The sequence below is a fragment of the Arachis duranensis genome, chromosome 10 (genome assembly GCF_000817695.3).
Source record: "Arachis duranensis cultivar V14167 chromosome 10, aradu.V14167.gnm2.J7QH, whole genome shotgun sequence".
In the NCBI taxonomy this organism is placed as follows: domain Eukaryota; kingdom Viridiplantae; phylum Streptophyta; class Magnoliopsida; order Fabales; family Fabaceae; genus Arachis; species Arachis duranensis.
In genome coordinates, this window is record NC_029781.3 from 66,532,762 (window position 1) to 66,549,416 (window position 16,655).

The following is a 16,655-nucleotide window of genomic DNA, read 5'->3' on the forward strand; positions in this document are numbered from 1 at the left end:
ATGGCCGAATGGCCAGCCTCCCAATGATCTAAGATAGCATAAAATGAAGATAGCTACCAAAGTCTCTATGATCTAAGAACTAGATGTCCAAAGATGAAAATACAATAGTAAAAGGTCCTACTTATAGAAAACTAGTAGCCTAGGGTGTACAGAGATGAGTAAAAGACATAAAAATTCTCTTCCGGGCCCACTTGGTGTGTGCTTAGGCTGAGCATTGAAGCAATTTCGTGTGGAGACTCTTCTTGGAGTTAAACGCCAGCTTTTGTGCCAGTTTGGGCGTTTAACTCCCATTTGGGTGCCAGTTCCAGCGTTTAACGCTGGGATTTCTTGAGGTGACTTTGAACGCCGGTTTGGGCCATCAAATCTTGGGCAAAGTATGAACTATCATATATTGCTGGAAAGCCCAGGATGTCTACTTTCCAACGCCGTTGAGAGCGTGCCAATTAGGCTTCTGTAGCTCCAGAAAATCCACTTCGAGTGCAGGGAGGTCAGAATCCAACAGCATCTGCAGTCCTTTTTGGTCTCTGAATCAGATTTTTGCTCAGGTCCCTCAATTTCAGCCAGAAAATACCTGAAATCACAGAAAAATACACAAACTCATAGTAAAGTCCAGAAAAGTGAATTTTGACTAAAAACTAATAAAAATATACTAAAATCTAACTAGATCATACCAAAAACATACTAAAAATAATGCCAAAAGGTATACAAATTATCCGCTCATCAAACGCCAAGTTATAACGTGTTTTGGACGTTCAACTCCGGGTCGTGACGTGTTCTGGCGTTTAACTCCAGACAGCAGCATGTACTTGGCGTTGAACGCCACTTTACGTCATCAATTCCCAAATAAAATATGGACTATTATATATTGCTGGAAAGCTCTAGATGTCTACTCTCCAACGCCATTGAGAGCGCGCAATTTGGAGTTCTGTAACTCCAGAAAATTCATTTTGAGTGCAGGGAGGTCAGATTCCAACAGCATCAGCAGTCCTTTGTCAGCCTCCTATCAGAGTTTTGCTCAAGTCCCTCAATTTCAGCCAGAAATTACCTGAAATTACAGAAAAATACACAAACTCATAGTAAAGTCCAGAAATGTGAATTTAACATAAAAACTAATGAAAATATCCCTAAAAGTAGCTTGAATTTACTAAAAACTACCTAAAAATAATGCCAAAAAGCGTATAAATTATCCGCTCATCATTGCCTGACGTCTAGGGACGCGCACGTGCACTGTACGCGTGTGCACTGATGGAGCAGCGTGGTCTATTTTGGGCAACTTGTTGGGGGCAATTTCTAGCTCATTTTGGGCCCAATTCAACTCATTTCTAATGCTATTGACACAAGGATTGAAGGGGGAATGAACCAAGTAATCATAGTTTAGTTTTCATCATGTTTTAGGGTAGAATTCTAGAGAGAGAAGTTTTCCCTTCTCTCTAGAATTTAGGGTAGTTTAGGTTTAATTTTCTTAGATCCAACTTTCAATTCTTGTTTTGATTTAGTTTTCCTTCTTAATTTCTTGTATTACATCTTTTCTCTTTTAGTTTTACTTGTTCATTTCCTTCATTTTGTTACTTTTATGCTTATGAACCCTTGTTGGATCTTAATTTTCTTTAATGCAAATTTATTTTTCCATGTCTCTTTTATGTTGATCTTGATTGTTATTATTGATTTCTTGTTCATGATAGTTATGGTTTCTTTTAATTCTTGCATTTTATGATGTTTACTTTTCTTGCACTATAGGTGTTTGTTAAAATGCTTTCACTAGTTTTTGAGTAGTTCTCTTAACTCTTGGCCTAGGCTAAGGGAATTGAGTGACCTTGAGTCATTGGGTCTCAATGAATTGGTGATTTGAGAACCCTTGGTGATCAATTTGATAGCCATTGACACTAGCCTACTACTATGTTAATTAGTAGTGAGGTTAGACCTTATGGGTTGATGTGATCAAGCCTATTTGATATACTTCAAGCCTAGGAGTAGATATTACATACTTAAGGCTTTTGGAAGTAGACTTAATAGGTTGACCTCTCATAATTATCAATATATGGGTTGTAGACAAGGATGGTGATCTCAATTACTTATGTCTAGCCAAGAGTACTTTTCTATTTCTTTTGTTAGTTCATTGTTCATTTACTTTTCTTTCCATTTACTTTTTTTGCAAAAAAATATAAAATCAAACCCCCTTGCATCCTCATAGCCAATAATTGAGCATTTCATTGCAATTCCTTGTGAGATGACCCGGAGTTGAAATACTTCGGTTAATTCTTATTTGGGGTTTGTACATGTGACAACTCAAATTTTTGATGTGGGAATTGTTTGTTGGTTTAGAACTATGCTTACAATGAAGTCCTTATTTCTATGAGAGGAATTCTAGACCATCGAGCAAATCTCATTTATCAGACATCAATTCGAATTGGGGTATTTTCCGCTGGTATATAAGATTTGGTTATCCTCTTTGTATCGGAAAATGCATCAGGCAATTCATTTGCTATTCTTTGCAAATGTATAATCTTTTGAACTTCTAGCTCACATTGCCCTGATCGAGGATCTAAATGCATTAAGGATGATGCATTCCAATTAAGTTCCTTTTCAGGAAGCTTATTCTCTCCCCCTAATATTGGAAATTTTGATTCATCAAAATGACAATCCACAAACCGAGATTTAAATACATCTCCAGTTTGTATCTTAAGATACCTCACTATAGAGGGAGAATCATATCCAACATATATCCCCAATTTTCTTTGGGGTCCCATTTTGGTGCGATTAGGTGGTGCAATGGGAACATATATCGCACATCCAAATATTCTTAAATGGGAAACATTTTGCTGCTGGACAAAAGCTAATTGCATAGGAGAGAACTAATGGTAACTCGTTGGTCTCAAACGAATAAGTTTTGCGGCATGTAAAATAACATGCCCTCAAACCGAAGTTGGGAGATTTGTTCTCATAAGTAAGGGTCTAGCAATTAATTGGAGGCATTTAATAAGTTATTCTACTAACCCATTGTGTGTGTGAACATAAGCTACTGGATGCTCAACACTTATTCCATTAGCCATACAATAAGCATCAAAAGCTTGGGAAGTAAATTCACCAGCATTATCAAGACGCATTGCTTTGATTGGATTTTCTGAAAGTTGTGCTTTTAATCGAATAATTTGAGCCAGGAATCTCGCAAACACCAGGTTGCGAGAAGACAATAAGCACACATATGACCATCTCGAAGATGCGTCTATTAAGACCATAAAATATCTAAAAGATCCACATGGTGGATGAATAGGTCCACATATATCGCCTTGAATCCTTTCTAGAAATTCAAGGGACTCAAATCCAATCTTTACTAGTGATGGCCTTAAAATTAACTTCCCTAGAGAACATGCAGCACAACAAAATTCACTAGATTTAAGAATCTTCTAATTCGTTAGTGAATGTCCATGGGAGTTCTCAATAATTCTCCGCATCATGGTTGTTCCCGGATGACTCAATCGGTCGTGCTAAGTTATGAATTCATTTGGGTTAGTAAACTTCTGGTTTATAGTGGCATGTGATTCAATTGCATTAATCTTGGTATAATATAACCCATATGAAAGTGAGGGCAACTTTTATAATATAACCTTTTTATTTAAATTATGAGTTTACATAAGTACTCATCATTTCCCTGATTCATAGTCTCAATATGATATCCATTTCGGCGAATATCTTTGAAACTCAACAAGTTTATTAGAGACTTCGTAGACAATAGTGCATTATTTTTTATAAATTTTGTTCCTCCAAAAAACAAAATTATAGCTCTTCCAGAGCCTTCTATCACATTGCCTGAGCCAATAATAGTATTAACATATTCTTCTTTTGGCACAAGATGGGTAAAATATATATCACTTTTGAGAATGGTGTACAAACTTGTACTATCCGCAAGATATACATCTTCATTATATATCCTTACCATTTTCTTCAAAGATAAATAATAATAAAATGAGTAGAAATATATGCACAATCAAATTGAATTATTGATTGAAATTATTTTTCTTAGAAACTCTGCACATAATGTCATATACTAAAATTTTATTTTAAAACTTGACACATTCAATGATTTCAACATTCATAAACATTAATATTTCATAATTTATATACATTATATTTGAAACTTAAATATATAGAAAATAAAACTTAACAATAAGTTCTTTACATTATTTATTTACATGGATACTTAATAATCCCACATATTAAACTATTCCATCATTGATCAAATGACCAATATTTCTTTCAGGATTCTCAAAGAAATCAGATACATCATAATGAGTGGTGGAATTCTCAACTTCATTTGAAACAAAATTTGTTTCCTTCCTTTTGTCATCCCTTTTCAAAGATGCTTGATAAAGATCGACTAGATGCCATGGTGTACGACAGGCACGCGACCAATGGCCCTTTCCACCACAAAGGAAACACTTATCCTCTGTTGATTTATTGTGCCCAATATTTCTTTCTTTATCCCACTTCTGGTGAGATCCTCTCTTTTGAACATAATTCCTTTTCCTTCCATTATTTTTCTTGTTACGAAAACCTTGCCATTTACCTCTTCTGGGGTAATGATTTGCTACATTTACTTCAAAAAATGGGGCGGCGCCAGTTGGGCGCACTTCGTTATTCTTTAAGAGCAACTCATTGTTGCATTCAGCAACTCATTGTTGCATTCAGCAACAAGAAGGCAAGAAATTAGCTCAAAATATTTTTTAAATCCTTTTTCTCGATACTGCTGCTGTAGGAGCACATTCGAGGCATGGAAGGTTGAGAAAGTTTTCTCCAACATATCATTATCAGTTATCTTTTCCCCACATAATTCGTGAGGTGATTCGAAACATTGCAGTGCATCCATGCATATCGGGCTTGAGGAAGTATCACCATCTTTTGATGATTGTACCTTTCTTCAAGGTCTTTCCAAAGATCTGTAGGATATTTGAATGTGAGATATTTATTTTTCAATCCTTCGTCAAGATGACGACGAAAGAAAATCATAGTTTTGGCTTTATCCTTCTAGGATGCATTATTTTCAACTTTAATGGTATCTCCAAAATCCATTGAATCAAGATGGATTTCAGCATCTAGTATCCATGATAAATAGTTGTTTCCAGATATATCAAGAGCATTGAATTTAAGATGAGAGAGTTTCAACATAATAAAAATTTGTTACCTGAATCTTCTAAAAATTTGATCAGAGTCTCGTACTGATAATGTGTTGTGAAATAAATAAATAAGGAATATAAAATAGAGAAATATAAATATGCTCTTATCTCACTATAATATAAGCAATTTATCTATTTACTAATATTATAGCTTAAAACCACAGAGAGATAAAATAGAGAGAGTTTATTAGCAGAGAAGAATATTATAGTAAATGAGAGAGAATGGAATGTTTTTATTGCTGTGTGTCTAATACTCATGCCATACTATCACTATTTATACATGTACGAGCACTTCATTTTCAACTCTCAATTAATTTGATTTTGTCTTGAAAAAGATTCCTTCAACATTGAGAAAGATAACCACCCAAGATATTCGTGGTCATCCATATCTTTATCACAACACTTTAAACTTTTGTACAAGTCAATAGCCACATCAATGTTGCAGATTTCACCCGTATGATTTTGCCTCAAGACACGGTAGAAACTAGGAGCTTAGAGGCTGACCCAAGATACTATTGACACTGCAATAGACGATATTCATACCACAATAGCCTCATAAGTCATAGTAACAAGACTAAAAACATAATAACAAACTAATAATAGCATCATAATTTCATATGGAAGAACTGTATGACTCAACTTGGTCAACGGAATTATTTAATTAATACAACTTTTTCTCCTATTAAGTGGACATCAATGCCATTCCCAGTGGTGCCACATCCTCCATTGCATGATTACTTGACCACCCTGAAAAATAGAAACAAGAAGGCATGCCTCTGTGTAGCCAAATAGCTTTTATTTGTGTAAATTGCTTTCAAGCCTTTCGATTTCAGCACTAACACCACTTTTTATGTCTCTCTTATCTAAGTTTTGATTTGCAGCTTGATTCCCTTCATTAGCTTTTTCTATCAGCTTCAAATGGAGCCAACCTGCCAACGTATCATGAGACAAGACTTTCAACAAATATAGTGAAAACTTGGTTGAATATGAGAGATTGCTACCAGATTGAGCATCAAGTGATGCTTCTATCAGCATTATATTCCACAACATATTATATATGAAACTTATGCATCTGCAAAAGTCACATCAACAATCTGAGCTGACAAAGTATCAAGAAATATAGCTATGTTACCAAGAGGAAAGCAAAATGCTGCTCCAAAAACTGATTCTAGAATCATGTTCCTAGCTCGCCAACGTAGTGATCCTGGCACTTAAAAGGGAAACAATCTATTAATTGGTGCACGAAATTGTGATCACACTTTTCACAATTCCGCACAACTAACCAGCAAGTGCACTGGGTCATCCAAGTAATAAACATTACGCGAGTAAGGATTGATCCCATAGAGATTGTCAGCTTGAAGCAAGCTATGGTCATCTTGTAAATCTCAGTCAGGCGGATTCAAATGGTTATAAGAGTTTAATAATTAAAGGATAAATAAAATAGAAAATAACATAGAGATACTTATGTAATTCATTGGTGGGAATTTCAGATAAGCGTTTGGAGATGCTTTGTTGCTTCTGAACCTCTGCTTTCCTATTGCCTTCATCCAATCATGCGTCCTTCCTTCCATGGCAAGCTGTATGATCCTCTCAGTGAAAATGGTCTGGCTACAATTTCTGTACGGTTAATCAACTATCGAATTTCTCGTCTCGGATGAGAAATACCAAGCACAGCTACCGCAAGACTAATCATCTGTCGGTTCTCACTTGTGTCAGAATAGGATCCCTTGATCCTGTTGCACACTATCACTGTGTCCAACAGTCGCGAGTTTGAAGCTCGTCAAAGTCATCCCGTCCTAGATCCTACTTGGAATACCACATACAAGGTTTAGACTTTTCGGATCTTAGGAATGCTGCCAATTGTTTCTAGCCTATACCACGAAGGTTATAATCTTAGATTCAGATGCTCTGTTGTCAGAAAAGATAATGCAAATCGCGGATCAGAGACCCAAGAGAATATACTCCGACTGTCGTCCAATGACTACGTTGAACATCATGTAGACCACTTGTGGTTGTCAGGCACGCGGATCTTGGCTAAGCGAGTAATGAAGATAATGGGTGATTGTCACGGGTCACCCCTTCATTTTGACTTAACTGAATTAAGTACGAGAGTATATCTTGGAGAAGAAGTAGGCGTGAATTGAAAGAAAAACAATAGTACTTACATTAATTCATGAGAAACAGCAGAGCTTCTCACCTTAATCTATGAGGTGTAGAAACTCCACCGTTGGAAAATACATAAGAACAAATGGTCTAGGCATGGCCGAATGGCCAGCCTCCCTAATGGCATGATAAACGATAAAAGGGTTCAAAGACTCCCTAATACAATAGTAAAAAGTGCTATATATACTAAACTAGTTACTAGGGTTTACATAAAATGAGTAACTAAGTGCAGATAGTGCAGAAATCTACGTCCGGGCCCACTTGGTGTGTGTTTGGGCTGAGCTTTGAAGCTTTCACGTGCATAGGCTCTTCTTGGAGTTAAACGCCATCTTGGATGCTGTAACACCCTACCATACTTAATCTTATGCTTAAGTCATAAGACTGAGATAGTAAGGTATTATGACTTCTAAGAATAGTAATATATATATACACGTATGAACATACATAGGTATCCCCAAAATACACCAAAATACCAAAGTAAACTCCTATCTCTCCTTGAACCTCTAAGAGGAGCAGCATACATAAGTTACTTGGAGAATAAGCTAAATACATATATACATATATACAAATAGAAAACCAAAATACACCCAAGGACTACTTCGCTTCCCAAGATCCAGACGCCTAGCGAGGAGCCTCTCGACCTGCATCTGAAAAACAATAATACAATATGGAATGAGAACCAGAGGTTCTCAGCATGGTAAAAGTACCACGCGTATAATAAATAAGGTCCTGAGAATGCCATAGGCAATCCTAGAACATCGTTATTCAATTATCCAACCTAATTACTAAACAAAAATCATAAACAGGGGTAGGTATTCTAAATCTACCTAACTTACTCAATTTCAATCCACACCTATCACCAAACCATTTCTCCATTTTCTCCATCCCTCTATCATCCATAATGAAACAGGAACAAACAACCAAACAAGGTCAAGCACAAGTAATGAACAGAAAATACAAGTAGCAAATATACAAGTAGCAGGTGATATATATCAATTAGGCATTCCCAATTAAGGCATAGCAAATAAAGCACACATATATATATGATGAATGTCTATCCTACTGGCCGTGAGCTAATGTGTCGGTTATTTTGCCAGAACCCGACACATCTGGTAGCTAACCCAGACATTGGTCTCTATGTTGCGCATCTCTAGGAGGATCATAAACGAAGGAGAGTGCCTTTCTACATCGAAGGAGTGTGCCTTTCCACCTTGCAACTAGAGAAGAATGTGGGGTAAACAATACGAAGGAGAGTGTCTTTCCACCTTCCCCACATCTGCATCACGACAAGAGAGGGAACGTCCGTCCTCAACTTCCCATATCAACCATTTCGACCACACACAGTCATTCCCAAATCTCATCATTTATCATCATCATTTTCTTACATTCGTTCTTTATAGCCATAACAACATGTATTCATTTAGCTTTCACATCATTCTCTTATAATTCATCACGTTTACTCTTTCCGGGTCCCGAACAAACCATTTATCAAACTCTTCTCAACCTCTTTAATATCAAATAATCTTAAAATCAACCCAACTCTAACATTAAATCAATCACATCACACGAAGATTAAACTTTAACTTCTCGAACCCATGACTATCACTAAGACATCCTCGACACATTATTTTCTTTTCTGTTTTTAATATAAAAATGAACTCGGAATTGTGCAAACTTTATGTTCAGAAGTTCATCTTGAAATAAGCTTTCTAAGAAACTAAAGATCATAATTTTCTGATTTCTCTAGCCTCAGGAATAAAGGAAAAATCGTGGCTGCTTTGCAATACATAAAACCAGAAAAACAGCAGCAACATGTGATATTCAAAATTCAATATAAAATCCAAGTTAAATCCAATGACTTTAAAAATTAATGTAGTTAAATTTTACTCATCTAGGTTTCTTTCTCAATTGGTTTTGAGTTAATACCATTTTTAATGAAGAAGTTACATTACCTGGAAATTAAGTAAAAATGAGTCAAAATCTGTTTTAGAAACCAACAAGCTTAGTAACTTTCAATTTGAAGAACTTTTATTACAAAACTCCAATTAAGCTAAATTTTGGTTTGGAAACTCCTAGCTCATCCAGGAACAAGTGTGTCTTGGTTTCAACACAATTTCTATTCAATTCTAAGAGTTACAAGCATTGGAAGTTGGTGCATAACTTGCTGAAATCTGTTTCTTTTCAGCTTTGACCACCAATATTCAAAAATTCACGACTCCAAATCCTCCACTCTTAAAATTCCGAAGTTTTAGAACAATAAAGAAAATTAATCAAATTTTACAAAAAAATCGGATTTGTTCCAAAACTCAACTCGTAGAAGTCGCAGCAAGACAAAAAAGTTGCTGCCCTGTCTGACCTTTTCTGCTGCTGGACAGATTTAACTACCTAACTTTAAAAATTTGCCATAAATTGTATATTTAACGAAAAGGACCCAAATTTTTCAGTTTAGTTCCTTATATTCCAAAGTTTAGGCCAAACTTAGTCTCATACAATTCCAATCATTACATAATTAGTTACAGCATATGCAATACCACCACAATACAACTCTACATTCTTATTAACAAACACCAATCCTAATCCATCATAAATAAATATAAGAGCACACCATTAATAACTTCCACACCTCATAATTCCAATATATATCCACCAACAAATCTATTCCAACAACATTACAAGGCTAATCATTAAATACAACAAACAATTCAACTTATCATATGGTTATTCTAACCTACGTTTTCACAACACCGTAAATATTAAACGTGCGAAACTTAAACCATACCATCGCCAATCACTTAATTCACCCAAGGCAGTCTCTCAACACAAATCACAGTCTCTCCAAGCTCATTCAAACAGCCCCAAAGCAAGCCTTGTCACCAGCAAAGCTCCAAGTAATCCAAATTCAAGTCCAATGCATAAACACCCTCTTAAACTACACCTAATACACAAATATATGTTCCAATTCAGTTTTTCATTATGAATACAAGATTGAGCTAGGGTTAGGGTGTCCTTACCATACCCATATGCTCAATAGCTTGAGCCCATAAGTCCCGGAAGCTAACTTGAGCTTGAAACACCAAATTATACAAAATCTCAACACCAAAGCCCAATAAATTCAGAACTGGAAATAGGGAAATTGAGGAAGAAAACGTGGTTTTCTTACCTTTCAATGCTATGGGCTTTGTAGAGCTTAATGCTACAAACGCGTAGCCGCAAACGGTGCGACGATCGGAACTCGGAGCGAGAAGTTATGTGGATTTTAATGAAAGAAAGGGTTTTGGAATCTTCAACATATTCTTCCCCATTTAGGTTGCTGCCCAGCTTGTTCTGCATGCTGAATAGAATGAAATGAGCTTCAGCTCACTATATATAGTGAGTTGGTTGGGCCCACGGGCCCAGTTCGGGTCCGGTTCGACTGGTTCGGCCCATTCGGCCCAATCTTAGGCCAAATTTTTTGAAATTGGTGTCAAAATTCTCGTTTTGACGAGCTCTACCCTATTTTGATATTAGTTTTGCATTTCTAATTTTCCTATTTAAAAATCAATTCGTTGACTAATTATTTACCAATTTTAGCGGAGTTTACATCATACCCACCTAATTAGGAATTTTATCCTCAAAATTCAGAGAGTGTTATCTGAAAAGAGGTGTGGGTTTCCCTTCCGCATATCTGACTTATGCTCTGGATATACTCTTTAGTACCAGCCCGACTCCACGCTATCTCCATTCGAGAAACTTTTTTTCTGCGTAAACGCTTAATGTTGGTGTCATAGATCCTAATTGGACTATTGGAGGCGTCCGATCTTCTTCCACTTGAACTGTTTCTGGTTCTAGAACATGATTAGGATCGAAAGTGTATTTATGAAGTTGCGATATGTGAAGCACATCATACAAGTTCGATAGATGTGGTGGTAAAGCGATCCTACATGCCATTGGTCCAATTTCCTTCAGGATTCCTAACGGCCCAATGTAATAGGGATTTAACTTCTTAGTTTTTGATTGCTTACCCGATTCTAGTTCATTGAAGTGATTTTCAGAAATAGGTATCTTCTTCCTTTCCACTTGATAAGTCTTCCTCTTAGATCTGCCTAATTCTTTTATCGGCTTCCATAGTGAGAATTCTAATTCAGATTTGTGTAACTTCTTTTCCTTTACCTCGGCTGTCCAATTCAGTAACTAAGACATTCGATGTTCCAGTTTTTATCAATACGGTAGTATTTAGGGCTCTATGAAGCTCCATCTTCTCCTCTAGTCCTTAACAATCTAATACAAAACTGATAATTACTCTTCCTTACTTCTGATGTAGAATCTTCAATGGTTGCAGCATTCTGAATAGTTTTTGATGGTCCTTGATGAGCGGATATTTTATACGCTTTTTGGGGGTAATTTCATGTATATTTTAGTATGTTTTAGTTAGCTTTTAGTAGATTTTTATTAGTTTTTAGGCAAAAATCATATTTCTGGACTTTACTTTGAGTTTGTGTGTTTTTCTGTGATTTCAAGTATTTTTTGGCTGAAATTGAGGGAGCTGAGCAAAAATCTGATTCAGGTTGAAAAAGGAACTACTGATGCTGTTGGATTCTGACCTCCCTGCACTTGGAATAAATTTTTTAGAGCTACAGAAGTCCAATTGGAGCGCTCTCGATTGGGTTAGAAAGTAGACATCCAGGGCTTTCCAGTAATATATAATAGTTCATACTTTTCACGAAGATAAATGACGTAAACTGGCGTTTAACGCCAGTTCCATGTTGCATTCTGGTGTTCAGCGCCAGAAATAGGTTGCAAGTTGGAGTTCAGCGCCAGAAACAGGTTACAACCTGGCGTTCAACTCCAGAAATAGCCCAGGCACGTGAGAAGCTTATGTCCCCAGCACACACCAAGTGGGCCCCAGAAGTGGATTTCTGCACTATCCATCTTAGTTTACTCATTTTCTGTAAAACTAGGTTACTAGTTTAGTATTTAAACAACTTTTAGAGACTTATTTTGTATCTCATGACATTTTTAGATCTAAATTTTATACTCTTTGACGGCTTGAGTCTCTAAACTCCATTGTTGGGGGTGAGGAGCTCTGCAGCGTCTCGATGAATTAATACAATTATCTCTGTTTTCCCATTCAAACACGCTTGTTCCTATCTAAGATGTTCATTCGCGCTTCACCATGAAGAAGGTGATGATCCGTGACACTCATCACCTTCCTCAATCCATGAACGTGTGCTTGACAACCACCTTCATTCTACATTAGATTGAATGAGTATCTCTTAGATTCCTTAATTAGAATTTTCGTGGTATAAGCCAGAATCCATTGGCAGCATCCTTGAGAATCCGAAAAGTCTATACTTTATCTGTGGTATTCCGAGTAGGATTCTGGGATTGGATGACTGTGACAAGCTTCAAACTCACGAGTGTTGGGCGTAGTGATAGACGCAAAAGGATCAATGGATCTTATTACGACATGATCGAGAACCGACAGATGATTAGCCATGCTGGGACAGAGCATTTGGACCATTTTCACTGAGAGGATGGAAAGTAGCCATTGACAACGGTGATGCCCTACATACAGCTTGCCATGGAAGGAGCCTTGCATGTATGAAAGTGAGAAAGCATTATGTTGCAGGAATTCATAAGACAAAGCATGTCCAAAACTCCAACATATTCTCCATTATTGCGTAACAATTATTTATTTTATGCCCTTTCATTCTTTTTACAATCGAAATTAAAGAACCCTATTGGTATCCTGACTAAGAATAATAAGATAACCATAGCTTGCTTCAAGCCAACAATCTCCGTAGGATTCGACCCTTACTCACGTAAGGTATTACTTGGATGACCCAGTGCACTTGCTGGTTAGTTGTGCGGAATTACAAAGTGTGAAGTAATTTTCGTGCACCAAGTTTTTGGCGCCGTTGTCGGGGATTGTTTGAGTTTGAACAACTGACGGTGATTCTTGTTACTTAGATTAGGAAAAATTTGTCTTTTTGGTTTAGAGTCACTAGGATTACATCTTCTATTATTCCTTTTAAAAGTTTTTCAAAAATATTATTTTTCTTTAATTGAATTTTTGTTTTTTTATGAGTTTAGTGTCATGTTCTAAGTTTGGTGTCAATTGCATACTTTTCTTTGTCTCTCAATTTTTCGAATTGCGTGTTATTATTCTTCCTTGATCTTCAAATTGTTTTTGTCAATTTTTCTTGTTTGATCTTTGGTTTGTCTTGTTTTGTGTCTTTTCCTGTTTCTCTTGTGCTTTTTCAAATTTTTAGTTTTCAAAAATTTTTTATTTATTAAATACCTTTTTAAAACACGTTAAATTTATAGCCCAGTTGGCTAGAGCGTTGGCTTATGTTCTTGGCAATTGGGTATCTTCTTTTTAAAAACTTTTTCAAAAATAATTTTTCTTTGATTAAATCTTGTGCCAAACTTTAAGTTTGGTGTTCTTTTGTTAATTTTCTTTAATTTTTGAAAATTTATTTTGATTTTCCAAAAATTTTAAGTTTGGTGTTCTATCTTTTGTTCTTGTTGTTCTTGTGAGTCTTCAAGGTGTTCTTCAGTTTTCTTTGTGCTTTGATCTTAAAATTTTTAAGTTTGGTGTTCCTTGGTGTTTTCCCTCCAAAATTTTCGAAAACAAGGAGCATTAGATCTAAAAATTTTAAGTCTTGTGTCTTTTATGTGTTTTTCTCTTTCATCATAAAATTCAAAAAAAATATATTTTCCTTTAATTTTTCATGAATTACTTGGGTTGACTTGGTCAAAATTTTTCAAATCATATCCTTTTCAAAAATATCCTAACCACTTTCTCTCTCCTCACTTTTTCAAAAATCTTCATAAAATATTTTTTAATTTTTTTATTTTTATTTTAGTTTTTATTTTATTTTATTTTATTTTATTATTTCGAAAATTTTTTTTAATAAAGTCCAGAAGGACTCTGGGGTCATATACTAACCCCACTACTGCTTCATCTGGGAGTAGTATCTGTATACCCTCCATCGGAGTTAGTAGTTTTGAGTTGAATCCTCAGCTCATTATCATGGTACAACAAAGATGCCAGTATTCCGGTCTTCCACAGGAAGAACCTACAGAGTTTCTGGCATAATTTTTACAAATTATTGACACAGTACATGATAAGGAAGTAGATCAGGATGTCTACAGGTTATTACTATTTCCATTTGCTGTAAAAGACCAAGCCAAGAGGTGGTTAAATAACCAACCTAAGGATAGCATAAAGACATGGAAACAGCTGTCAGAAAAATTTTTGAATCAATACTTCCCTCCAAAACGGATGACACAGCTAAGGCTGAGCATCCAAGGCTTTAAACAAGGAGATAACGAATCCCTTTATGATTCCTGGGAGAGATATAGAGAGATGCTGAGAAAATGCCCCTCTGAAATATTTTCAAAGTGGGTGCAGTTAGACATCTTCTATTATGAGCTTACAGAGAGAGCTCAGATTTCTCTAGACCACTCAGCTGGTGGATCTATACACATGAGAAAGACAATAGAAGAAGCTTAAGAGCTTATTGATACAGTTGCCAGAAATCAGCATCTGTACCTAAGCAGTGAACCTTCCATCAACGAAGAGGCTAAAACAGTAACGACTGAAATCAGTCCTGCAGATCAAGCTACTGAATTCAATCAACAATTAGATTTTTTAACAAAACAGTTAGCCAAATTCAAGGAAATATTGCAAGAAACAAGAATGACTAATATGAATATGGAAGTGCAGTTGAAGCAAACAGAACAGCAGTTATCAAAATAAATAACAGAAGAATGCCAAGCAGTTCAATTAAGAAGTGGAAAAACATTAAATACCTCACTTCAAGGCAGCAGGAAGCCAAGAAATGAACATACTGCTACCCAAAATCCCTCTGAGGACAGTCAGAGCCCAGAGAGGAATAATTCTGGCGCTCAAACGCCAGAAAATGGGTGGAAAGTTGGCGTTGAATGCCCAACCCATGTTCAGTTCTGGCGTCCAACGCCAAAAACAAGCAAGGAACTGGCGTTGAACGCCCAAAGGAAGCTCAGTTCTGGCGTTCAGACGACAGAAACAGGTAAGGAGTTGGCGTCTAACGCCACTCCAACTTCCACCCCTGGTATTCAAACACCAGTGGGAGATCAGACACATACAATTGCTGATATCAGCTCCTCTAAAAAGGATTCTCAACCCACGGCTGTAGGCAATAAACTTGTAGTAACTAAAGTTGAGGAATACAAAGCCAAAATGCCTTATCCTCAAAAACTCCGCCAAGCGGAACAGGATAAGCAATTTGCCCTCTTTGCAGACTATCTCAGGACTCTTGAAATAAAGATTCTATTTGCAGAGACACTTGAGCAAATACCCTCTTATGCTAAGTTCATGAAAGAGATCTTAAGTCATAAGAAGGATTGGAGGGAAACTGAGAAATTTTACCACACTGAAGAATGCAGTGCAGTCATTCTGAAAAGCTTACCTGAGAAGCTTAAAGATCCGGGAAGCTTTATGATATCATGCACATTAGAAGGTACTTGTACCAAGCAAGCTCTATGTGATCTTGGGGCAAGTATTAACCTAATACTTGCAACTACTATCAAAAAGCTTGGGTTGACTGATGAAGTTAAACCAACTCGGATATGTCTCCAACTTGCTGATGGCTCCATTAAATACCCATCAGGCGTAATTGAAGATATGATTGTCAAGGTTAGGCCATTTGCCTTTCCCACTGACTTTGTGGTGCTAGAAATGGAGGAGCACAAGAGTGCAACTCTCATTCTAGGAAGACCTTTCCTAGTGGTGGACGAAATTGTGATCACTATTCTTTAAGTTATATGAAATTATTATTGTGGCACCAGTTGAATTCACAACTCCGTTCAACTAACCAGCAAGTGTACTGGTTCGTCCAAGTAATACCTTACGTGAGTAAGGGTCGATCCCACAGAGATTGTTGGTATGAAGCAAGCTATGGTTACCTTGTAAATCTCAGTTAGGCAGATTAAATAGTTTTGGGTTTTGAAAATTAGTAAATAAATAGAAAATAAAAGGGATAGAAATACTTATGTAAATTAATAGTGGAAATTTCAGATAAGTGTATGGAGATGCTGTGCTCCTCTTGAATCTCTACTTTCCTATTACAGTCATCCAATTCTTCCTACTCCTTTCCATGGCAAGCTGTATGTAGGGCATCACCGTTGTCAATGGCTACATCCCATCCTCTCAGTGAAAACGTTCCTATGCTCTGTCACAGCACGGCTAATCATCTGTCGGTTCTCAATCAGGTTGGAATAGAATCCCTTGATTCTTTTGCGCTTGTCATCACGCCCAGCCTTCAGGAGTTTGAAGCTCGTCACAGTCATTCAATC

The 16,655-nt window shown here is 36.5% G+C and overlaps 1 protein-coding gene across 1 annotated transcript in view; it reads right to left on the bottom strand.

Annotated features, from left to right (window-relative positions):
* Positions 1–5,966: 5,966 nt before the first annotated feature.
* The window catches only part of LOC107470081 (uncharacterized), a 63,664-nt gene continuing 52,975 nt past the window's right edge, over positions 5,967–16,655 (bottom strand). Inside the window, exons 4-5 of the mRNA XM_052255501.1 lie at positions 6,304–6,381; positions 5,967–6,100 (exon numbers count right to left, since the gene is read on the bottom strand). Of these exons, the coding sequence (XP_052111461.1) occupies positions 5,967–6,100; positions 6,304–6,381 (212 nt within the window). The remainder of the gene's footprint in view (positions 6,101–6,303; positions 6,382–16,655) is intronic.